This window comes from Humulus lupulus, chromosome 4 (genome assembly GCF_963169125.1).
Source record: "Humulus lupulus chromosome 4, drHumLupu1.1, whole genome shotgun sequence".
In the NCBI taxonomy this organism is placed as follows: Eukaryota; Viridiplantae; Streptophyta; class Magnoliopsida; order Rosales; family Cannabaceae; genus Humulus; species Humulus lupulus.
Window position 1 is genome coordinate 245,869,347 of NC_084796.1, and position 17,901 is coordinate 245,887,247.

Below are 17,901 nucleotides of genomic sequence, written 5' to 3' on the forward strand. Positions count from 1 at the left end.
AACTCACTTAGTAACGGCTCTAAGGAAGTAGGGCGTTACAGTATACATGGAATAACTTGCTGGTTTCATTGACTCCACTAATCCCTTGGCTATTTGCAAGCTCAACAAAGCTCTCTATGGCCTCAAACAGGCCCCTCGTGCCTGGTTTGACAAGCTAAAAAGTTATCTTCTTGCCTTTGGTTTTTGCAATTCCACTGCTGATACCTCTCTCTTCTTTTACCATGATGGTGATGCTTTTCTTTTCGTTTTGATATACGTTGATGATATTCTTCTCACAGGCAACAATGCCTCTCAAGTCACCACAATTATTGCTAAACTTCAGAGCCTTTTTGCCCCTAAATCTCTTGGTTTTGTCCATTACTTTCTGGGGTTTGAGATCAGTAGGGGGCATGGTACGCTGCACTTATCTCAAACCAAATACACCCTTGATCTCCTTAAGAAAACCAACATGATAAATGCCAAACCCTGTCATACTCCCATGAATCAAAGTAACAAACTCAGCCTGCAAGATAGTGCTGAATTTGAGCATCCAACCATCTTTCGAAGTGTCATAGGAGCGCTCCAATATCTTACTCTCAGTCGGCCTGACATCGCCTATTCAGTCAATAAACTAAGTCAATTTCTACAAGCTCCTACTCAAAATCATTGGAGTGCTTGTAAGAAAATCTTAAGGTATCTTGCTGGTTCAATTGGAGAAGGAATCACATTCAGCAGAGCACCCAAACTGACTATCGAAGGCTATTGCGATTCAGATTAGGCAAGCTCATTGGATGATAGAAAATCTACTACAGGGTTCTGCATTTATTTTGGCAATAACTTGGTTAGCTGGAGCTCTCGTAAACAAAAGGCTGTGGCTCGTTCAAGCACCGAAGCAGAGTATAGAGCTTTAGCTCAAGCCTGTACTGATGTGGTCTGGTTACAATCGCTGCTCACTGAAATTGGAATAAAATGCCCCGAACCAGCTGTTCTTTGGTGTGATAATGCTAGTGCGCGACAACTTGCATCCAATCCTGTATTTCATTCCAGAACCAAACACATTGAGATAGATGTGCATTTCATTAGAGAGAAAGTATTGAATAAAGAAGTTGAAGTAAGATATGTGCCTACACAAGAATAGATCGCAGACATACTCACAAAACCCCTCAGCATCTCACAATTTCACTATCTCAAAAACAATCTTGCTGTTTCTCACCCTCCACAGCCAAGCTTGAGGGGGCCTGTTGAAAATGAGAAAATTACCATAACAGAATTGGATGAAGAAATAGACACAACAGAATTTGATGAAGGCCACCATTGTGACAACTAGCACCGTGAGAGAATATTCATACAACTATGACAGCACATTTCTGTTATACCTTTTCCTCATATTGTGGGATATTTTCCCTTTGTGTACGATTGTATATTCTGTTACCAATTTTCCTTTTTATTCCTTATATACCCTGCTATTACTCTATATAAATAGGAGTATTCTTTCCTCATTTTGTAACCGTTGAGAGTAATATCAATTCAGTCAGTAAAGGAGCATTCAATTCATCTTTCTTAACTAGAGAAAATCACCATAACAGAATTGGATGAAGAAATAGACACAACAGAATTTGATGAAGGCCACCATTGTGACAGTTAGCATCGTGAGAGAATATTCGTACAACTGTGACATCACATTTCTGTTATACCTTTTCCTCATATTGTGGGATATTTTCCCTTTGTGTACGATTGTATATTCTGTTACCAATTTTCCTTTTTATTCCTTATATACCCTGCTATTATTCTGTATAAATAGCAGTATTCATTCCTCATTTTGTAACCGTTGAGAGTAATAACAATTCAGTCAGTAAAGGAGCATTCAATTCATCTTTCTTAACTTGGTATCAGAGCAAGTAACCTCTGTCAATGGCTACCCCTGGCGATTCTTCATCTACAATCGACAACCGTGCTGCTGAAGCTCCGGTTCAAACTCCATCCCCTGTTACAGCTCCAACCTCTATATTTCAAAATCTTGCTCCTCTATCCATAAAGCTTGACCGCAGTAACTACTCTTTTTGGAAGTCTCAACTTCTTCCTGCACTTCGTGCACATGATCTCGAAGGATATGTGCTTGGGACGAAGACCTGTCCACCACATTTTGTTGACAACACCACTGGAGGGCCTATTCCAGGAGAGCCCCGTCAACTCAACCTTGGCTATGCTATTTGGAGGCGTGTAGACCAAGCGATTATGAGCTGGATGCTCAACTCCATCTCTGAAAACATGTTTGGTCATGTTGTTCGATGTACCACCTCCTTTGAAGTCTGGAAAACCCTTGAAAACCTTTTTACCACTCAGTCGAAGGCCAAGATTCTTCAACTACGTTTTCAGCTGCAGTCCCTCAAGAAAGGAAATCTTTCCATTCATGACTACATTTTAAAAATGACCAGTTTGGCTGAAAATCTCTCTTCTGCAAGTTAGCTTATAACAGATGATGATTTGATACTCTATATACTAGAAGGAGTTGGCCATGACTATGACCCCGTCGTTATCAATCTCACATCCAGACCAGATTATCCCTCTCTACAAGAAGTTCAGTTCCCTCTGCAAAGTCAAGAGATGCGTCTGGAGCAGCTCAATGCTCCTGCTATGAATGACATCAATCCTCCCAGTGCTCACTTTGCTGCTCAAACTCGCAGACCTCCAAATTTCAGTGGTTCAAGCTTTGGCGGCTCTTCAAGTCCTGGTGTAAACCAAAGTCGTGGCTACCCTCCTTGCGGTCGAGGAGGCAGAGGCAATAATCGTCCTGTTTGTCAACTCTGCAACCGCATTTGTCATGTTGTGTCTAAATGATACCATCGATTCGACATCAACTTCCAAACTCCAGCACTAGGTTCCAATCAGTCCAACCCCAACTTTTCCAGCAACCAATCTTCACTAGGACAAAACCAACATGCCTTCTATTCCTTCACTGGTGATGCTCATCAAGAAAACTCCTGGTATATAGACAGTGGGGCAACCAATCATATTACTTCGGATGGTAAAACTCTGCAGCACAAGTCAGAACACAAAGGTACCACTCGGTTGATTATTGGTAATGGGCAGCCTCTTACAATAACTGAAATTGGTCATCATATTTTAAAAGTTGATAATGCTTCCAATCTCCTGTTAAACAATATATTTTGTGTGCCTCAAATAACCAAAAACTTGCTGTCTATCTCTCAACTAACTCATGATAATGCTGTGTTTGTTGAATTTTACTCTGATTATTGTGTCATTAAGGATCTGGACACGAGGAGGGAGCTAGCTCGGGGAGTGCTTAATCATGGTCTTTATCAACTTCAGTTGCCACAGTTTTCATCTCAATGTTTTTCAGTTTTCAAGAAGAGTCTCAACTCAGTTATCTCCAAGAAGAGTCCTAACTCAGTGTTTCATTGTAAGAGTCAAGTAAATGAGCATATTCATCTTGCTCAATCCTTGTTTGTTCAATCTACTAACACTACAGATTTAAATGTTTGGCACATGAGGCTTGGTCACCCAAGTTTAAATGTAATGAAAAATATGTTAATCAATGAAAATGTTTCTTTTAAAATTCCTCCAAAATTTTTTATGCTTGTCATATTGGTAAATCTAAGCACAAACACTATCATTCTTCTGTAAAATCAGCCAGTAAACCACTTGAAATTATTCACTCCGATGTGTGGGGTCCCTCACCAATTCTCTCTAGAGATGGCTTTAGGTACTATGTCCATCTTATAGATGAATATAGTAGCTTTACATGGATTTACCCTCTTAAGCTTAAGTCAGATGTCAAAGCTATCTTTACACAGTTTCAAAATGAGGAAAGAATACTGCTATTTATACAGAGTAATAGCAGGGTATATAAGGAATAAAAAGGAAATTTGGTAACAGAATATACAATCGTACACAAAGGGAAAATATCCCACAATATGAGGAAAAGGTATAACAGAAATGTGTTGTCACAGTTGTACGAATATTCTCTCACGATGCTAGATGTCACAATGGTGGCCTTCATCAAATTCTGTTGTGTCTATTTCTTCATCCAATTCTGTTATGGTGATTTTCTCATTTTCAACATTTGGCATAGTAGATCTATTTTTTATAATTTTAAATTCCACCCATCCTAGCTGTTACCAATGATTAATTTGATGTTTATGTAATTAAAAATGAGATTTAGAATTTATTTGTATTTTTGAAGCTGTTAAAAAATGTTGGAAAAAACTTAAAAATTTGTCAGTTAGGCTCTGTGGCCACGGCCACTAGTCTCTGTTCCCTAGGCCGCAGCCACCAACATCCCTGGCCGCAGCCACTGACTAATCTCAGCATACAAAAATGTGTTATTTTTCCAAACAGTTCCAATCCACTCCTAATTGATCTTGTAACCCCGAAAACACATTATTGTGGTTAAAACCATACATCTAACAGTCATTTCACATAGCTTTAAATAATTCATCTCACCTTGAGACATCCGCGCCTCTGGTGAAAACGTGGACAACAATATTATTATCATAATAATATTTTATAAAATTTATATTTATATTAATATAATTTATCTTGTCTTGTATTATATATTATTATAATAATGATATTTTATAATATTTAAATTTATATTAATATAATTGATAAATATATATTTTTAAGTTAGTTTTAAAAGTATATTATGTTAAATATTTAGAATATTCCGTTAAAGTTAACAAAACAAACCGTTAAAATCAATTATTTATGTTATTTACACGTATTTTATATAGAAGAGATATTATATTGCTAATTAATGGTATTATACAAGGGTATATATATAAAGAAGAAAAATTATTGGGTAGTGATAGTTTTTAATCACTATACACTTATAGGTACTTTTAATATTTTCGGAACATCGATAAATTGTTAACTCTATTTTTTTTACATGACGATGTATAATGTAGTTATAGGGGATTTCCAGCAAATTTTCAGGAGATTCAAAATAATTTATGATGTCAAACAGTCTATTGCACTCGCATGAAAATATCAAAACAAGTAGGTGTATAATAAACTGTTTGAAATTTTTGAAATTTCAAAATCTTAAATTATTTGAAATTTTTTAAAAATTTGTTCGAGTTTCCTTATAACTACATTATATACTGTCATGTAAAATAAGTAAAGTTACTATTGATTTAATTGCTGAAAATCAGGGGGGGGGGGGGTTTGTTCATGGTAGATATATTGCCCACAACATCATGGTTTGTTAAGATTTGGTGAGATTGTATGGGCGGAAAAATTGTAAACCTAGTTGCATGATCAAAATTGACTTGAGGAAAGCATATGATACTGTTGATTGGAGTTTCATTGAAGAGATGCTCAAAGCCTTTGGTTTTCCTCAAAGGTTCACTGAACTGGTTTTGACTTGCATACGAACTCCCAAATTTTCATTACTTCTTAATGGATCTCTTCATGGATTCTTTGCAGCAAGGAGAGGTCTTCGACAAGGGGATCCTATCTCCCCCTTGTTGTTTGTTCTTGGTATGGAGTACTTGTCTAGGATCTTGACTAAGGTAGGGACATGGCCAGGCTTCAAATATCATGATAGATGTACCACGCTAAAGTTGAATAATTTGTGCTTTGCGGATGACCTCTTGCTTTTTTGTAATGGAGACTATATTTCAATCATTTTGATGTTGAGAGGTTTGAAATTATTCTCTAATAATTCAAGTTTATTTCCCAATGCATCTAAGTCTGCGGTCTACTGCCATGGCATACCTGAACCAGAAGTGGATCGGGTTCTTGACATATCTAGATTTACTCGCAGCTATCTTCCCTTCAGGTATCTCGGTATCCCAATTTGTTCTAAGAAAATTTCTGCTACTGAATGTACAAGTATTCTTGAGAAAATGACTGGCAGAATTCGGTTATGGAGTACCAGGAACCTCTCTTACATGGGGAGAGTTACATTGATTAACTCAGTATTAATTTCAATACATTCTTACTGGGCACAGATCATGATTTTACCAAAAAAATTTCTTAGAGATGTTGAAGCACTCTGTAGAGCTTTCCTTTGGAAAGGAACCTCGGATACTCATGGTCATGGCTTAATTTTTTTTTTTTTTTAATTGCATGGGAACATCTCTATTTATCAAAAGCTGCAGGTGGCTTAGGCTTTAGACGAATTCTTGATTGGAATGAGGCTGCCATAGGGAAATATATTTGGGATATTGCCAAGAAAAAAGATAACCTATTTGTCAAATGGATAAATAGTGTTTATTTAGTGAACAGAAACTGGTGGGATTATGCTAGTCCTCTGGATTGCAGCTGGTATTGGAAATGTATAGTTGCTGTGAAAGAAAGATTCAAAGACAAAGTTTCGCTTGGATCCTTTTTATCTCAGAATTATAGCATCAAAAATGGTTTAGAGCTGCTGTGTGTTCCTGAAAGTAAAGTATCTTGGAACAAGTTTGTTTGGGATAGACTTATTACTCCTAAACATAGATTTATCATGTGGTTAGTCATGTGGGAGAGATTGCATACAAAGAATCATATTATTAAATACAATCCATCTCTTGATCCGACCTGTCTACTTTGTGGGGAAGAAAATGAAAGCATAGAGCATCTTTTCTTCAAGTGTTTATATAGTAGAAAATGTCTCATTGCCATTAAAAACTGGCTCAACTGGAATGCACAGCCAATTAACCTGGTTAGTTTGCTGAAATGGATTTTCCATGCTAAGTTCTCGAGAATATACAAGAGCATGCTGCTTTCCATCCTTGCCACTACTGTTTATAATATTTGGAGGGTAAGGAATGATGTTCTATGGAACCAGAAACTTTGGCACATCAATCACACAGTGAGTATGATTCAAAATGAGTGTAAATTGCGATTAATTAGTGTATTACCATGTAAAGCTTCAAGTAAAGATAGAGAGTTTCTGTGTAGCTTGAATGTTGTACAGGGGATTGATTGTATAGGAGCTAAGTGTTTTTCTTAGCTGATCCTGTTGGTTTTTTTAGAGCCAAGTTGGTTCCCTTATTTGTTGGGAATGCTTGGTTTGTTTGTACATGGAAGTTTGAGCAATACAATGACCTTATTCATAAAAAAAAATAATAAGTAAAGTTGTAACTTATTTATGTACTAAAAATACTAAAAGTACTTAGCAATAAATATTATAGCAGCAGTGTAAATAAAATATATAGTTATATATGCTATGCTTTTCCTGATGAACTAGTTCACCTATGTTGCGCAAGTGGTCATGTAAGTGGGTTCTGAACGAGTTGGCTTTGACAACTTCAATAATCTTTACCAAGTTTATGCGTAATTAATTTGGACGTTTTCGTAAGTCTGAGAGCATAATTTGCGCTTGTTTCCTAGTTTAAGCGTATCTACAATGAGGCCCAAACCCTATGTTTGTATGAGTACTAACAAATGTTAAATGTAATATTCAATACATTGACTTATTCAATAACTTAAATAAAGATATAGAAATTCATGAATATATATATAAAGTAAATATCACTTCTTATTTTCTTATTTTAATTATATGACAAAAGAAAATTATACTCGATCATTTGTATATGATTATCGAACTATTGGTGTTTATTTTTTGAAACGGAATTGCATCTTATTATTTATAAATACATCTTTTTGGGTGTATTTAGTATGAGTCAAACTTTTGATAGAGGGACAAATTAATATTTTGATAAATATTGATGACAGCTGAGTCAGTAGTCTTCGTGTAACGCCCTGGCTACCCCAGAACAGTTACGGAGAACGGTGAACCGGAAATTTGACCCGCTACCCGAGTCATTTGGTTAAAAACATGATCTAAGTGTTATTATCAGGTTAAGGTAGAAAACCAGTAAAAAGGAAAGGGTACATTTTATTAAGTAAATAAACTGCTCATGAGCCTTTCAAAATGTTTACAAGTGGTTTGTACTACAAAAGAGTCGCTACAGTTCCAAAATTTACAATCCCCGCCGGCCTAAGCGGCAAAAATAGGGTAAACCCCTAGTCCCTCTGAGAACTTCTTGACCGTGGCGGTCAAGCGGCCCTGTATGTACATCACATCGGCCCAAGCTCTCCACTCAAGGCTGGCCAAGCTTTTCCTTTCCTTTACCTGCACCACATAGCACCCATGAGCCAAGGCCCAGCAAGAAAACATAATAAAACATGATATAATATCAACAACGATCATAATAACCGTTCGGGACTATCAGTCCGACAAATAGGTGACAATAGCCAAAAGCCACAATAATGAGCATCGCTCCTTCTAGCCATGTGACGATAGGGTCACCAGGGCTTAACTGACAGGTGATTTCTTTCATAAGCATGTTCAGGACAGGTGCATGGTGATTGGTCACCAACATAACCTTCCTCACGATTCTAGGGTCGAAACTATGGACAACGTCCCCTAGCCACGTGACAAACGGTCACCGGGGTCATATACCTTGGCTATAGTCATCTGGTCGTAGACCAGGCAAGCGCTTATAAGTTCTTCGACCTTAGGGTCGGTCCCGCATTAATGCCATAGAGCCATTCAATGCGTGATCATCGACTTTAGAGTCGGTCCCTGACTAGTCAGTGTCTTAAACAGGTAATCAGCATTCATTAACATTTAATATGAAATCCACGTACATATATCTCAACCAACACGCCTCAATATCAAACCATGCATGTCATATACCTGTACAGGGTGCAACTGTACCCATACACTGTTTTCTTACCTCAAGTTCGAGCGAGAAATATGATAAAGACGACCCCTGAGAACGATCGATCTTTTAGTTCCTTAGCGGTTACCTAATCACAACCAATTATAACCTCCATTAATGAGAATCCACAATAATAGGGTCTTAATCCAAGCACCACCCTCGGGACCTCGAAACATGCCCACACGGTGAGTAGAATCGATCCCGGGCCTTAAGGATTGAAACCCCAAGTCAAAAACCCTTAAAAACACTCAAAACGGGGTTTGGAAGGAACAGGGTAGCGCTACAGCGCTCAACCCCTAGCGCCACAGCGCTATACTTAGAAACTCCCAAGCACCAGAAAGCCTCCTGAGGAGCGCTATAGCGCCCTAGGGTGGGCGCTGCAGCGCTACCTCCAGCCCAAAACCTCCCTGAACCGACCTTCTTCATCTCCTTCGTTTCTAACTCGATTCCCAAGCTTCCAAAGCCTATTCTTGATGCCAAATGGACCCAAAAACCATCCCAACATACCCCAAACATCACAAGCATGGGAACCCTAGCCAAAACTCCCAACAAAACCCATGAATTCACCCTAACACATTTCAGCTGCAAAACAAAACCAAAACAGAGCAAACCAGAGAAACTATGGTTAGAAACTTACCCAAAGCTTGGCTTATGATGGCCTTCAATAGTGGAACACACTCCCAAACTCCCAAGGCTTGCTTCCCAAGCTAGAATCCTCAAAGTTGGCTCAAAAACCACAAAGAAAAATGAAGAAAAGAAGGTACGGGAGAACTCTAAAACATACTCTGTTTTTCCATCACCTTTTCCAGCTAAATAAGGTTATATCTATCCTAGGGGTGAAATGTCCATTTTACCCCTAGGTCAATTAATGGTTTCTAAAGACTCCCAAGGGCATTTTTGGTACTTTCCTCCAAACTCGTTAATCATAATTAACGCTCTCTAATTCCCGTTATTTTCGAAAATCATAAACACCAATAATTCACATCCCGTTATCTTTTATTTCTCGGTAACGCTCTAATCATCAAAATCACCCCGAGACTCAACCTAAGTCCCAACACTTAATCTCGTTATGACTAAACCGCTAATCAATAATCTACGATCGTCTCATGTCGAACAGCTCGAACAAACCCACATCATAATGTGGTCTCAACATATATCACCGACATTTATACAATTAACATTATACTATAATATAATTCTCATAAATATGCATAAACACATTTAATAGCGTAATTAAGCAATTATGGCCCTCCCGGCCTACAAATCCAGCCGCTAAACCACAATAGGGAATCCGGGGCATTACACTTCGACAGGTCGTTATATATATGTAATTGATAGCCACTTCTTATATGAGTCAATAATCAATAGCCAATAGTCAATAGCCACTTCTTCTGTCAATTGCCTAATAGATAATTTTTTTATATATATATGAAGGGGAAGTGAGTATTTTATTAATAAAGCTTTGATCACTAGATCACCAAGTAGTTTAATACAGGCTGGAATGCACCATTCACCACAAGGAATGCCAATTTAACACTACTACAAAAAATATTTTTTAGGGCTCACAAAAAGTTTTTACGCGAGTTCTCTATTTATGAGCCTTAAAAGAATGTTTTTAATTTTTAAAAAATTAAATGGTAGCCAAACCTCTCGTCGGAGCTCCGACAATGATGGCGATGCCGCCACTCCACAGTGGTGGTTTGGTTCGATCCTTTAGTGGGTTTTGAAGCCCAAAGCACAAAGAATGTAGTGGTGGTGGTCATTTGGCTCGGGGTGGCTCGAGGTGGTCGGAAAATGCCCAAAACATTTCAGAAAGCCACATATGGTTGCTGAACTTTGGAGGCTCCGTCGACTAGGCTAGGGGGCGCGTGAGGCTAGGGGCTTGTGAGGCTGGGGGTGTTGCAGGTCGGGGAACATCGTCGGCCGGCGCGTGTAGGCGGTGGGTGGCCGGAGAGCCGTCGTACGTGGTTGGGCAGTGGGGTTTCGTGAGAGAAATCCATAGAAGTTTTTGAACTTTGGAGGCTCCATTAACTAGGCTAGGGGGTGCGTGAGGCCATGAGCTCGCGGGGCTGGGGGTTTCGCGGGCTAGGAACGCCGTGGGCCGGCGTGTGTAGGCGGGGGGTGGCCAGTGCACCGCCGTTCGTGGCTGGGCAATGGGGTTTCGTGAGAGAGAGTGAGGGAGAATGGGTTGTGTTTTTTTTCTTTGTGATTTAATATATAATAAAACTTTAGTTAAAAAAGATTATTCAAAGTTTTAGGACACATATAAGTTTTTAGGGCTCGCTTTACGTATTCTAAAAAAAATTATTTAAGGACTTTCAATGAGTATCCTAAAAAGTCCAATAAGTTTTGTTAAAAGAAAATTCAAACTTTTAGGATACATGTAAGTTTTTAGGACTCACTTTGTGTGTCCTAAGTTTTTAAAGTTCACTTCGTAGGACCACTAGGAATGCCAATTTAACTTGCGAGTGGGAGAAATGATTTCTATTTCAAATTCATTTTGTTTATATTGTAATTTAATTTTAATTTTAAATTATTTTTTAATATAAATATTACTAAAATTACATTATGTAATAATTTATATATAAAAATTATATTTCCTAATGATATAATTTTTTTTACATTAATAATTATTAATTTTTTTTTACATTAATAAGCATTAATTTTTTAAAATTTATTTTATCAATTTTAGAATTAATTTTTTTATTAAACAAATACCTGATGGGCCCCGACCCCGAGATGGGGGCAAAAGTGGGAGCACCATCCTCGACCTTTTCTCACCCCGTTTACATCCCTATGCACCACCAAGCCACCTCGTGAGTGAAGGACTGCAACTACCATAGCTAGCAACAAAGGTAATAGGCACCCATCCAAAGAGACGACTAAGATCCCCGATGACCCACATCATCGTCCTCTATCTTAAGCTGTTTAAAGCAGCAGCCACAATTTGAGATCACTTTAATTGGGAGCTTGGAAGCTATAGACATAGGCTTGACTTACCTATGCGCAAGGTCGACCATACAAACACCACGAAAAAACACTCTCCATGGACATAAACATGCATTACCTACCTCAATAGGCAGAGATTGAAACCAGTACCAGAAAGTCAGAGCAAAACTTAGATGCAAACAAAACCCTAACCTCCGCAAGGTTAGATTCATCATATTGTGATCGATAGGCGTATAAGATGCTCCAATGATTAAAAGTCTTGGTCTTGGCGTCCAATTTGTGTGGTCATAATTGTGTGTAGTTGTAAGAATAACAATTCATAGAAATTTCTCATTTTCTCTTTGCAATCATGTGTGAACTGTTGAATAAGACTATAAGAGTGATTATATATATATACATATAGTCTTCATAGCCGCACACCCACGTACACACACAAATATATATACATATATAAAGTTATATGTTAGACTATATTAGCACAAGAATAAATATCAGTTTCTATTAGCTCTTAAAAAATTTAAGAAACATTATTAAAAAAAATCAATAAAAGACTAAAATGATTCAAAATTCCTTTTAAATATATTTAAATTTAAAAATATTTTTTAAAAGAAAAACTATATTGTTACAATTAAAAAAACATATTTCATTCTTCTTCTTTATTCTTTTTTATTAATTTTTCTAATTACTTGTTATTCTTTCAGTTTTACCCCTAAAATCATTTTAAAAATTTAATATATATAGAATATTACAAATTTAAAATGTACTAATTTTAAAAGAAATATATAAAACTCAATTAATAGAAAACATCAAGAAAATAAATGAAAGAATAGAAAGTAATTTAAAAAATATACTAAAAAGAATAAAAAATAATGGAATATGATTTTTTTTATTTGTAATAATTTAGTTTTTCTTTTAATTTTTTTTTAAACTTAAATGTATTAAAAATGATTTTTAAATAATTTTACACTTTTATTGAATTTTTTTAAATTTTTTTAAGAATTAATTAGAAAAAAAAAATTAAAATTTTTATAATTAAAGTGGCACAATTTTGTAGTTATTCGGAGGTAAAAATGATAATTATTTTATGCAAATCGTAATAGGGGTATGATCTGATAGTTTCAATAGTTCATGAAGAAAATTTAACGGACCGTATATTTTAAGAGGCACCATCTAATAGTGTTAAAAGTTTAGGGACAAAAATACTATTTATTCTAAGCACTACTATTGGATATTGTATAAACCCGAGATAAATTATATGTTTTTCCGTGGAATGTGGAGTAGGCTACCACTGAAAAGTTAACAATGAAACTTATTACTAATTGGATACTGGTTATAAATAGCTAGATATATTATTTTTCTTATACACAAAAATAAAGAAGAAAAATAACCAATATGAAAAATGATAGAGTAACCATAATGTCAACAAAACTAGAAGGGAATGAAAGAAGAGACGTATAACAAGAAAATTTAAAAATATCTTAACTAAGATCATCATTTCCAACTAAATTTGATAAATTATTTGCGAAAGTTATATTTTACACAACATTATGTTCCAATGCAATTGATAGAAAATATAAACTATTATTAAGGGATATTTTAAAAAATAAATTTCTTTTGGTATTTTTTAACTTTTTTAGGGTGCCTGAATTTTTTTAAAAAAAAATACTACCTTAAGTTTTTCGGAAAATACGTTTTTTATAGTTTTATATTTACAAAAATACAGTGTTAATGAAATAACTAAAAAACAACAATAAAACAAAACTAAACATTAACTCACTGCATGCTAACATGTTTTTTTTTGTTTAAATTCAAAATATATATGAAAACAACTAAATAGTAAATTAACTTCAACACAAAAACATAACACCTATATGTAAACTTAAACAACTAAAAACCAATTTGAAAACAATTATACATGCAATCTAAACAACACAAAAATAGCAACCCCACAATAACACAATGTAACCCATTACACTTAAAAACAACCTCACATCAAACACATTGAAAAAACCCCAGAACTTGCACCCGACTGTCACTGCCCAACCAACCTTGAACCCAGAACCCCTAGCCTCATATCCTCACCCAAGCCCCAAAATCGAGCCCAGGTGCACCTCGTCCCAAGATTCGATCACCCCTGTGATTCGCGACCCCGTCCAAGATCTGAGCTCTGTCGTCCATGCACATTACAGGCGTGAAGCCACATACCCACACCCAAAACGCTGATGTTGACGCCAAGCCTCTCTCACGCTTCGTCGCAACCACCAGCCGAGAGTCCCTTTGCGTGAGCCCCGCCACCAGCACCCACACAACCTTGCCGACTTCCCACCTACGAGAGCACCACCAGAGCTGGAGAGGAAACTCCGTAAAATTAAAAGAAAAAAAAATGATGAACAGTAATCGTGTTTTAGTATAAATGTTTAAAATGTAGTTTTTTAGTCACTTTATGTAAATATTTTTATTATTAATGACTAATTAATATTGATAAAAAATATTAAATTTTTTTTGTTCTTTTTCTATTCCTCTTTTTTCTTTTTTACCCAAATAATAATAGTATTACAATGAAAAAAAAATGCTTTCTAACATGACTCGCGCGCTTTATATATATTATTGACATGTACTATTCACGGATGATTGACAAGCTCTTTAAGATTGTTTCAAAGGTAAACAAGTAAGTACTTGGTCATAGTAAATTGGAATAATATAATACTGTAATTTGCAGAGTTTGAATTGAACTTTTATAAGTTTTTTACCCTTTATCATTATTATTAATTATTCGGACCTCGTGCATTATTGATGTTTAAAAAGTTAGGTATATTCCAATTAGCAGGGTGGGCATACTTCATTTATTAATTTTTGTATTCGTAGCTAAATTTCTTTATAGAGTGTTTGACCAGTCAAATATATTTTCACTGGGTTGAAAATTTCCTGATCATTGTAATCGATTAATTATTAAGACGATTTCTGATGCATTTTTTTCCTATAAAAGGGTAGCTGAGAGGCTGTGTTTTAAGCATATATACTTGTGAAGTAATATATATTTCTTAAGAGACATTTGTGTCATATATAGAAATTTGATCGTATATATATATATATATCAGCATATATGGCTCAACACACTGCTGCCATTTCTTCCATGCTCTCCACATTGCTGTTCATTGGGCTACTTGTTGTGGCAACCATTGATAAAACAGGCATGTCTTATTTCTGATCAACCCTTCTCTACATTCCAATATATATATATATATATACTACGTGTGCAAATGCATATAAATATATAGTTTTATATTTATATATATAAACTCATGTAATCCTCTTCACTTAACTAAATATGCATTAGTATACGTAATCTTTATTTTCCCTTATTACATTATTTTAATTATTTGTCCTAAAAATTGAATCTGCTATACATGCATGTATGGATGTAAAAGTATATAGTTTTATATTTACATAGTTTAGTATATCTAATCTTAAAAATGAATTGAATTTGATTATATTGTGTTATATATTGCAGGAGCCCAAATTGGTGTTTGCTACGGAATGTTAGGCAGTGACTTGCCATCTAAGGCAGAAGTGATAGATCTCTTCAAGCAAAACAACATCCAAAGAATGAGAATTTACGACCCAAACCAAGAAGCCCTCGAAGCCCTGAGAGGCTCCAACATTGAGCTCATTCTCGGCCTCCCCAACTACGACCAAATGACCAGCCAATCAGAAGCTGACGCGTGGGTCCAAAAATACGTCCAGAGCTACGACAACGTCAAAATCAAATACATCGCCGTGGGGAATGAAGTCAAACCCGATCACCAAAACGCTCAGTTCCTCGTCCCTGCCATGCAGAACATCCAGAACGCGATCAACCAGGCCGGCCTCGCCAACCGGATCAAAGTCTCCACCTCCGTCGACACCGGTTTCCTCGCCGACGGCTCGTTTCCGCCTTCGAAAGGGTCGTTCAAGTCGAACTTCAGGCCGCTTTTCGACCCCATTATCGAGTTTTTGAACAACAACAGAGCTCCATTGCTCGTGAACGTGTACCCTTATTTTAGTTACAGCAGCAACACGGGAGATATTCGTTTGGACTATGCTCTTTTCTCGGCTCCATCGGAGGTGGTCCGTGATGATGGCTCTGGACTTGGGTATCAGAATCTTTTCGATGCGATCTTGGACACGGTTTACTCGGCACTGGAGAAGATAGGCGGAGGGTCTTTGGAGGTTGTGGTGTCGGAGAGCGGTTGGCCGACGAGTGGGGGGACGGAGACGACGGTGGAGAATGCGAAGACTTATAACAACAACTTGGTTCAGCATGTGAAGAATGGGACTCCGAAGAAGCAAGGAAGGCCTATTGAGACTTATATATTTGCTATGTTTGATGAGGGCAACAAGGACGGAGCAGCGGTTGAGAGGTTTTGGGGTCTTTTCTCTCCAAACAAGGCCCCAAAGTATGAAATGAATTTCAATTAGTGAAGGATTTATTAATATATATGCCCAAGTGTGAGGATAAATATATTACTTTACAATTTCAGTTTATGGCAATAAAGGTGAATCTAAGTTATTGGTTTCTTTGTATTTGTTACAATTGAGTGTAAATTGAAGCACTTGTTATTAACTACTTGCTTCTTAAACTAATAAAATATTATTATTTGCTCCTCTTGTTAAATTATTACAATGTTATTAAAATTAGTACAACATTTAGAGAATAAATAAACAGTGTCGAAATGTAAGATCGTAAACTATAAGCTCAGAGTTGACAAATATTGACATTATACTTGCACAAATAAACACAAAGTTCCAGTGTTACGTCATCTGCACTCGAGCATGAGAGGCTTGAAGGTTGTAAAAGTCTCCTCTAAAAGGATGAGTTCGAAGAACTAGTCGAGTGAAGAGGTGGCGACAACTGGAACGGTAAGCTCGAAATTACATGATTTCGAAAGCTTGTCCAAGCTCGAAGACGTATTAAACATACATTGAAATACTATTAGGAAATCTCTATTTTTTTGGGATTAGGTTAAACCGTGTATTGAATCCTTATTTTTATGAGATCTTTATTTAAATAAGGCATTTTTAATTGCATTATTATTCAAATATTCCTGCTTTGAGTTGAAATATGAATATATTTATAACTTCCTGAAACTTGGGGGAATATATTTTTGTAATCAGGTCTATAAATAGCTTGTATTTAGTCATTTGGAAAGATGCACAATTTAACACTGAAAAATGGTCAATGAAATTGTTCATTCCTAAAGCTTTAATGCGAACAAGTTAATAAAAGTGACTTGTAAACGTAGGCAAATTTTAATTACTGAAACACGTAAAAAATATTTTCTTTCATTTTCTTCTTAATTAATTGTTTATTACTCTTAAGTTGACGAAAAACGACATCAACAATGGTGAATTATTTGTTTCTCCAATTGAATGATATTTTAAATATGAAATTAAACTTTAATGTGTGTTATATAGATCTTTTACTTTTTGTTAAGATATAATTTTGAATGATTAGGGTAGGTTGATTTGCGAATAATGAAAACATATAGAATTAATAAGATAATAAGATCAATAATGGGAATAATAAAGGAATGAAATCAAAACAAGAAAAGTAGGTCTTTATAAAAGGAGTACACATCAAATTTATAATTAAAAGCTTCAAAAATTGTCTATTATTAACGAGAATTTTGTCATTCCTATAATAATTAATTTGTTCCTGTGCATTATTAATTGTTTTTATAATACCTGTAGTTACCATTCATATCATATCAAGTCCATTATTATTATTTAGTATCTTAAGCTGTCCAACTATATGGGGTAACATTTTAAGTTACGATATCTCACAATACTTATTAAATTCAAATATGTGAATCCGATATTGAATTTGTAGTGTTGGGCACCGGTAATAACCTTAAACATATATATTGCTAATTGTGCTATGTTCTCGTGCCGATGACCCACAAGACACCGACTTCACCAATATATGTTGCTCAAGTGGGATCATGTAAGTCAGTAAGTGGGTTCTGAACAGTTGAAAAGATAAAATGAATGCTCCTTAAGTGACTGAATTGATATTACTCTCAACGGTTACAACAAGAGGAAAGAATACTACTATTTATACAGAGTAATAGCATGGTAAATAAGGAATAAAAAGGAAAAGTAATAACAGAATATACAATCGTACATAAAGGGAAAATATCCCACATTATGAGGAAAAGGTATAACAGAATTGTGCTGTCACAGTTGTACGAATATTCTTCACGATGCTAGCTGTCACAATGGTGGCCTTCATCAAATTATGTTGAGTCTATTTCTT

General features: G+C 35.9%; 2 protein-coding genes across 2 annotated transcripts; both read left to right on the plus strand.

Annotated features, from left to right (window-relative positions):
* The first annotated feature begins 5,255 nt into the window (after positions 1 to 5,255).
* Positions 5,256 to 6,940, plus strand: LOC133833125 (uncharacterized). Its single transcript, XM_062263382.1, has 2 exons — positions 5,256 to 6,000; positions 6,105 to 6,940. Exons 1-2 carry the CDS (start codon positions 5,256 to 5,258, stop codon positions 6,938 to 6,940), a joined length of 1,581 nt encoding a protein of 526 aa, XP_062119366.1.
* A 7,702-nt stretch (positions 6,941 to 14,642) lies between these two features.
* On the plus strand, positions 14,643 to 16,260 carry LOC133831548 (glucan endo-1,3-beta-glucosidase, basic isoform-like). Its single transcript, XM_062261902.1, has 2 exons — positions 14,643 to 14,797; positions 15,118 to 16,260. The coding sequence occupies exons 1-2, from the start codon at positions 14,710 to 14,712 to the stop codon at positions 16,062 to 16,064; spliced, it is 1,035 nt and encodes a 344-aa protein (XP_062117886.1). The 5' UTR covers positions 14,643 to 14,709; the 3' UTR covers positions 16,065 to 16,260.
* The last annotated feature ends 1,641 nt before the right edge of the window (positions 16,261 to 17,901 follow it).

Coding starts and splice junctions, on each gene's coding strand:
- LOC133833125 (XM_062263382.1), top strand. CDS start 5,256: ATGATCAAAATTGACTTGAGGAAAGCATATGATACTGTTGATTGGAGT. Junction 6,001..6,104: donor TAGAGATGTTGAAGCACTCT/GTAGAGCTTTCC, acceptor CAAAAGCTGCAG/GTGGCTTAGGCTTTAGACGA.
- LOC133831548 (XM_062261902.1), top strand. CDS start 14,710: ATGGCTCAACACACTGCTGCCATTTCTTCCATGCTCTCCACATTGCTG. Junction 14,798..15,117: donor GGCAACCATTGATAAAACAG/GCATGTCTTATT, acceptor TATATATTGCAG/GAGCCCAAATTGGTGTTTGC.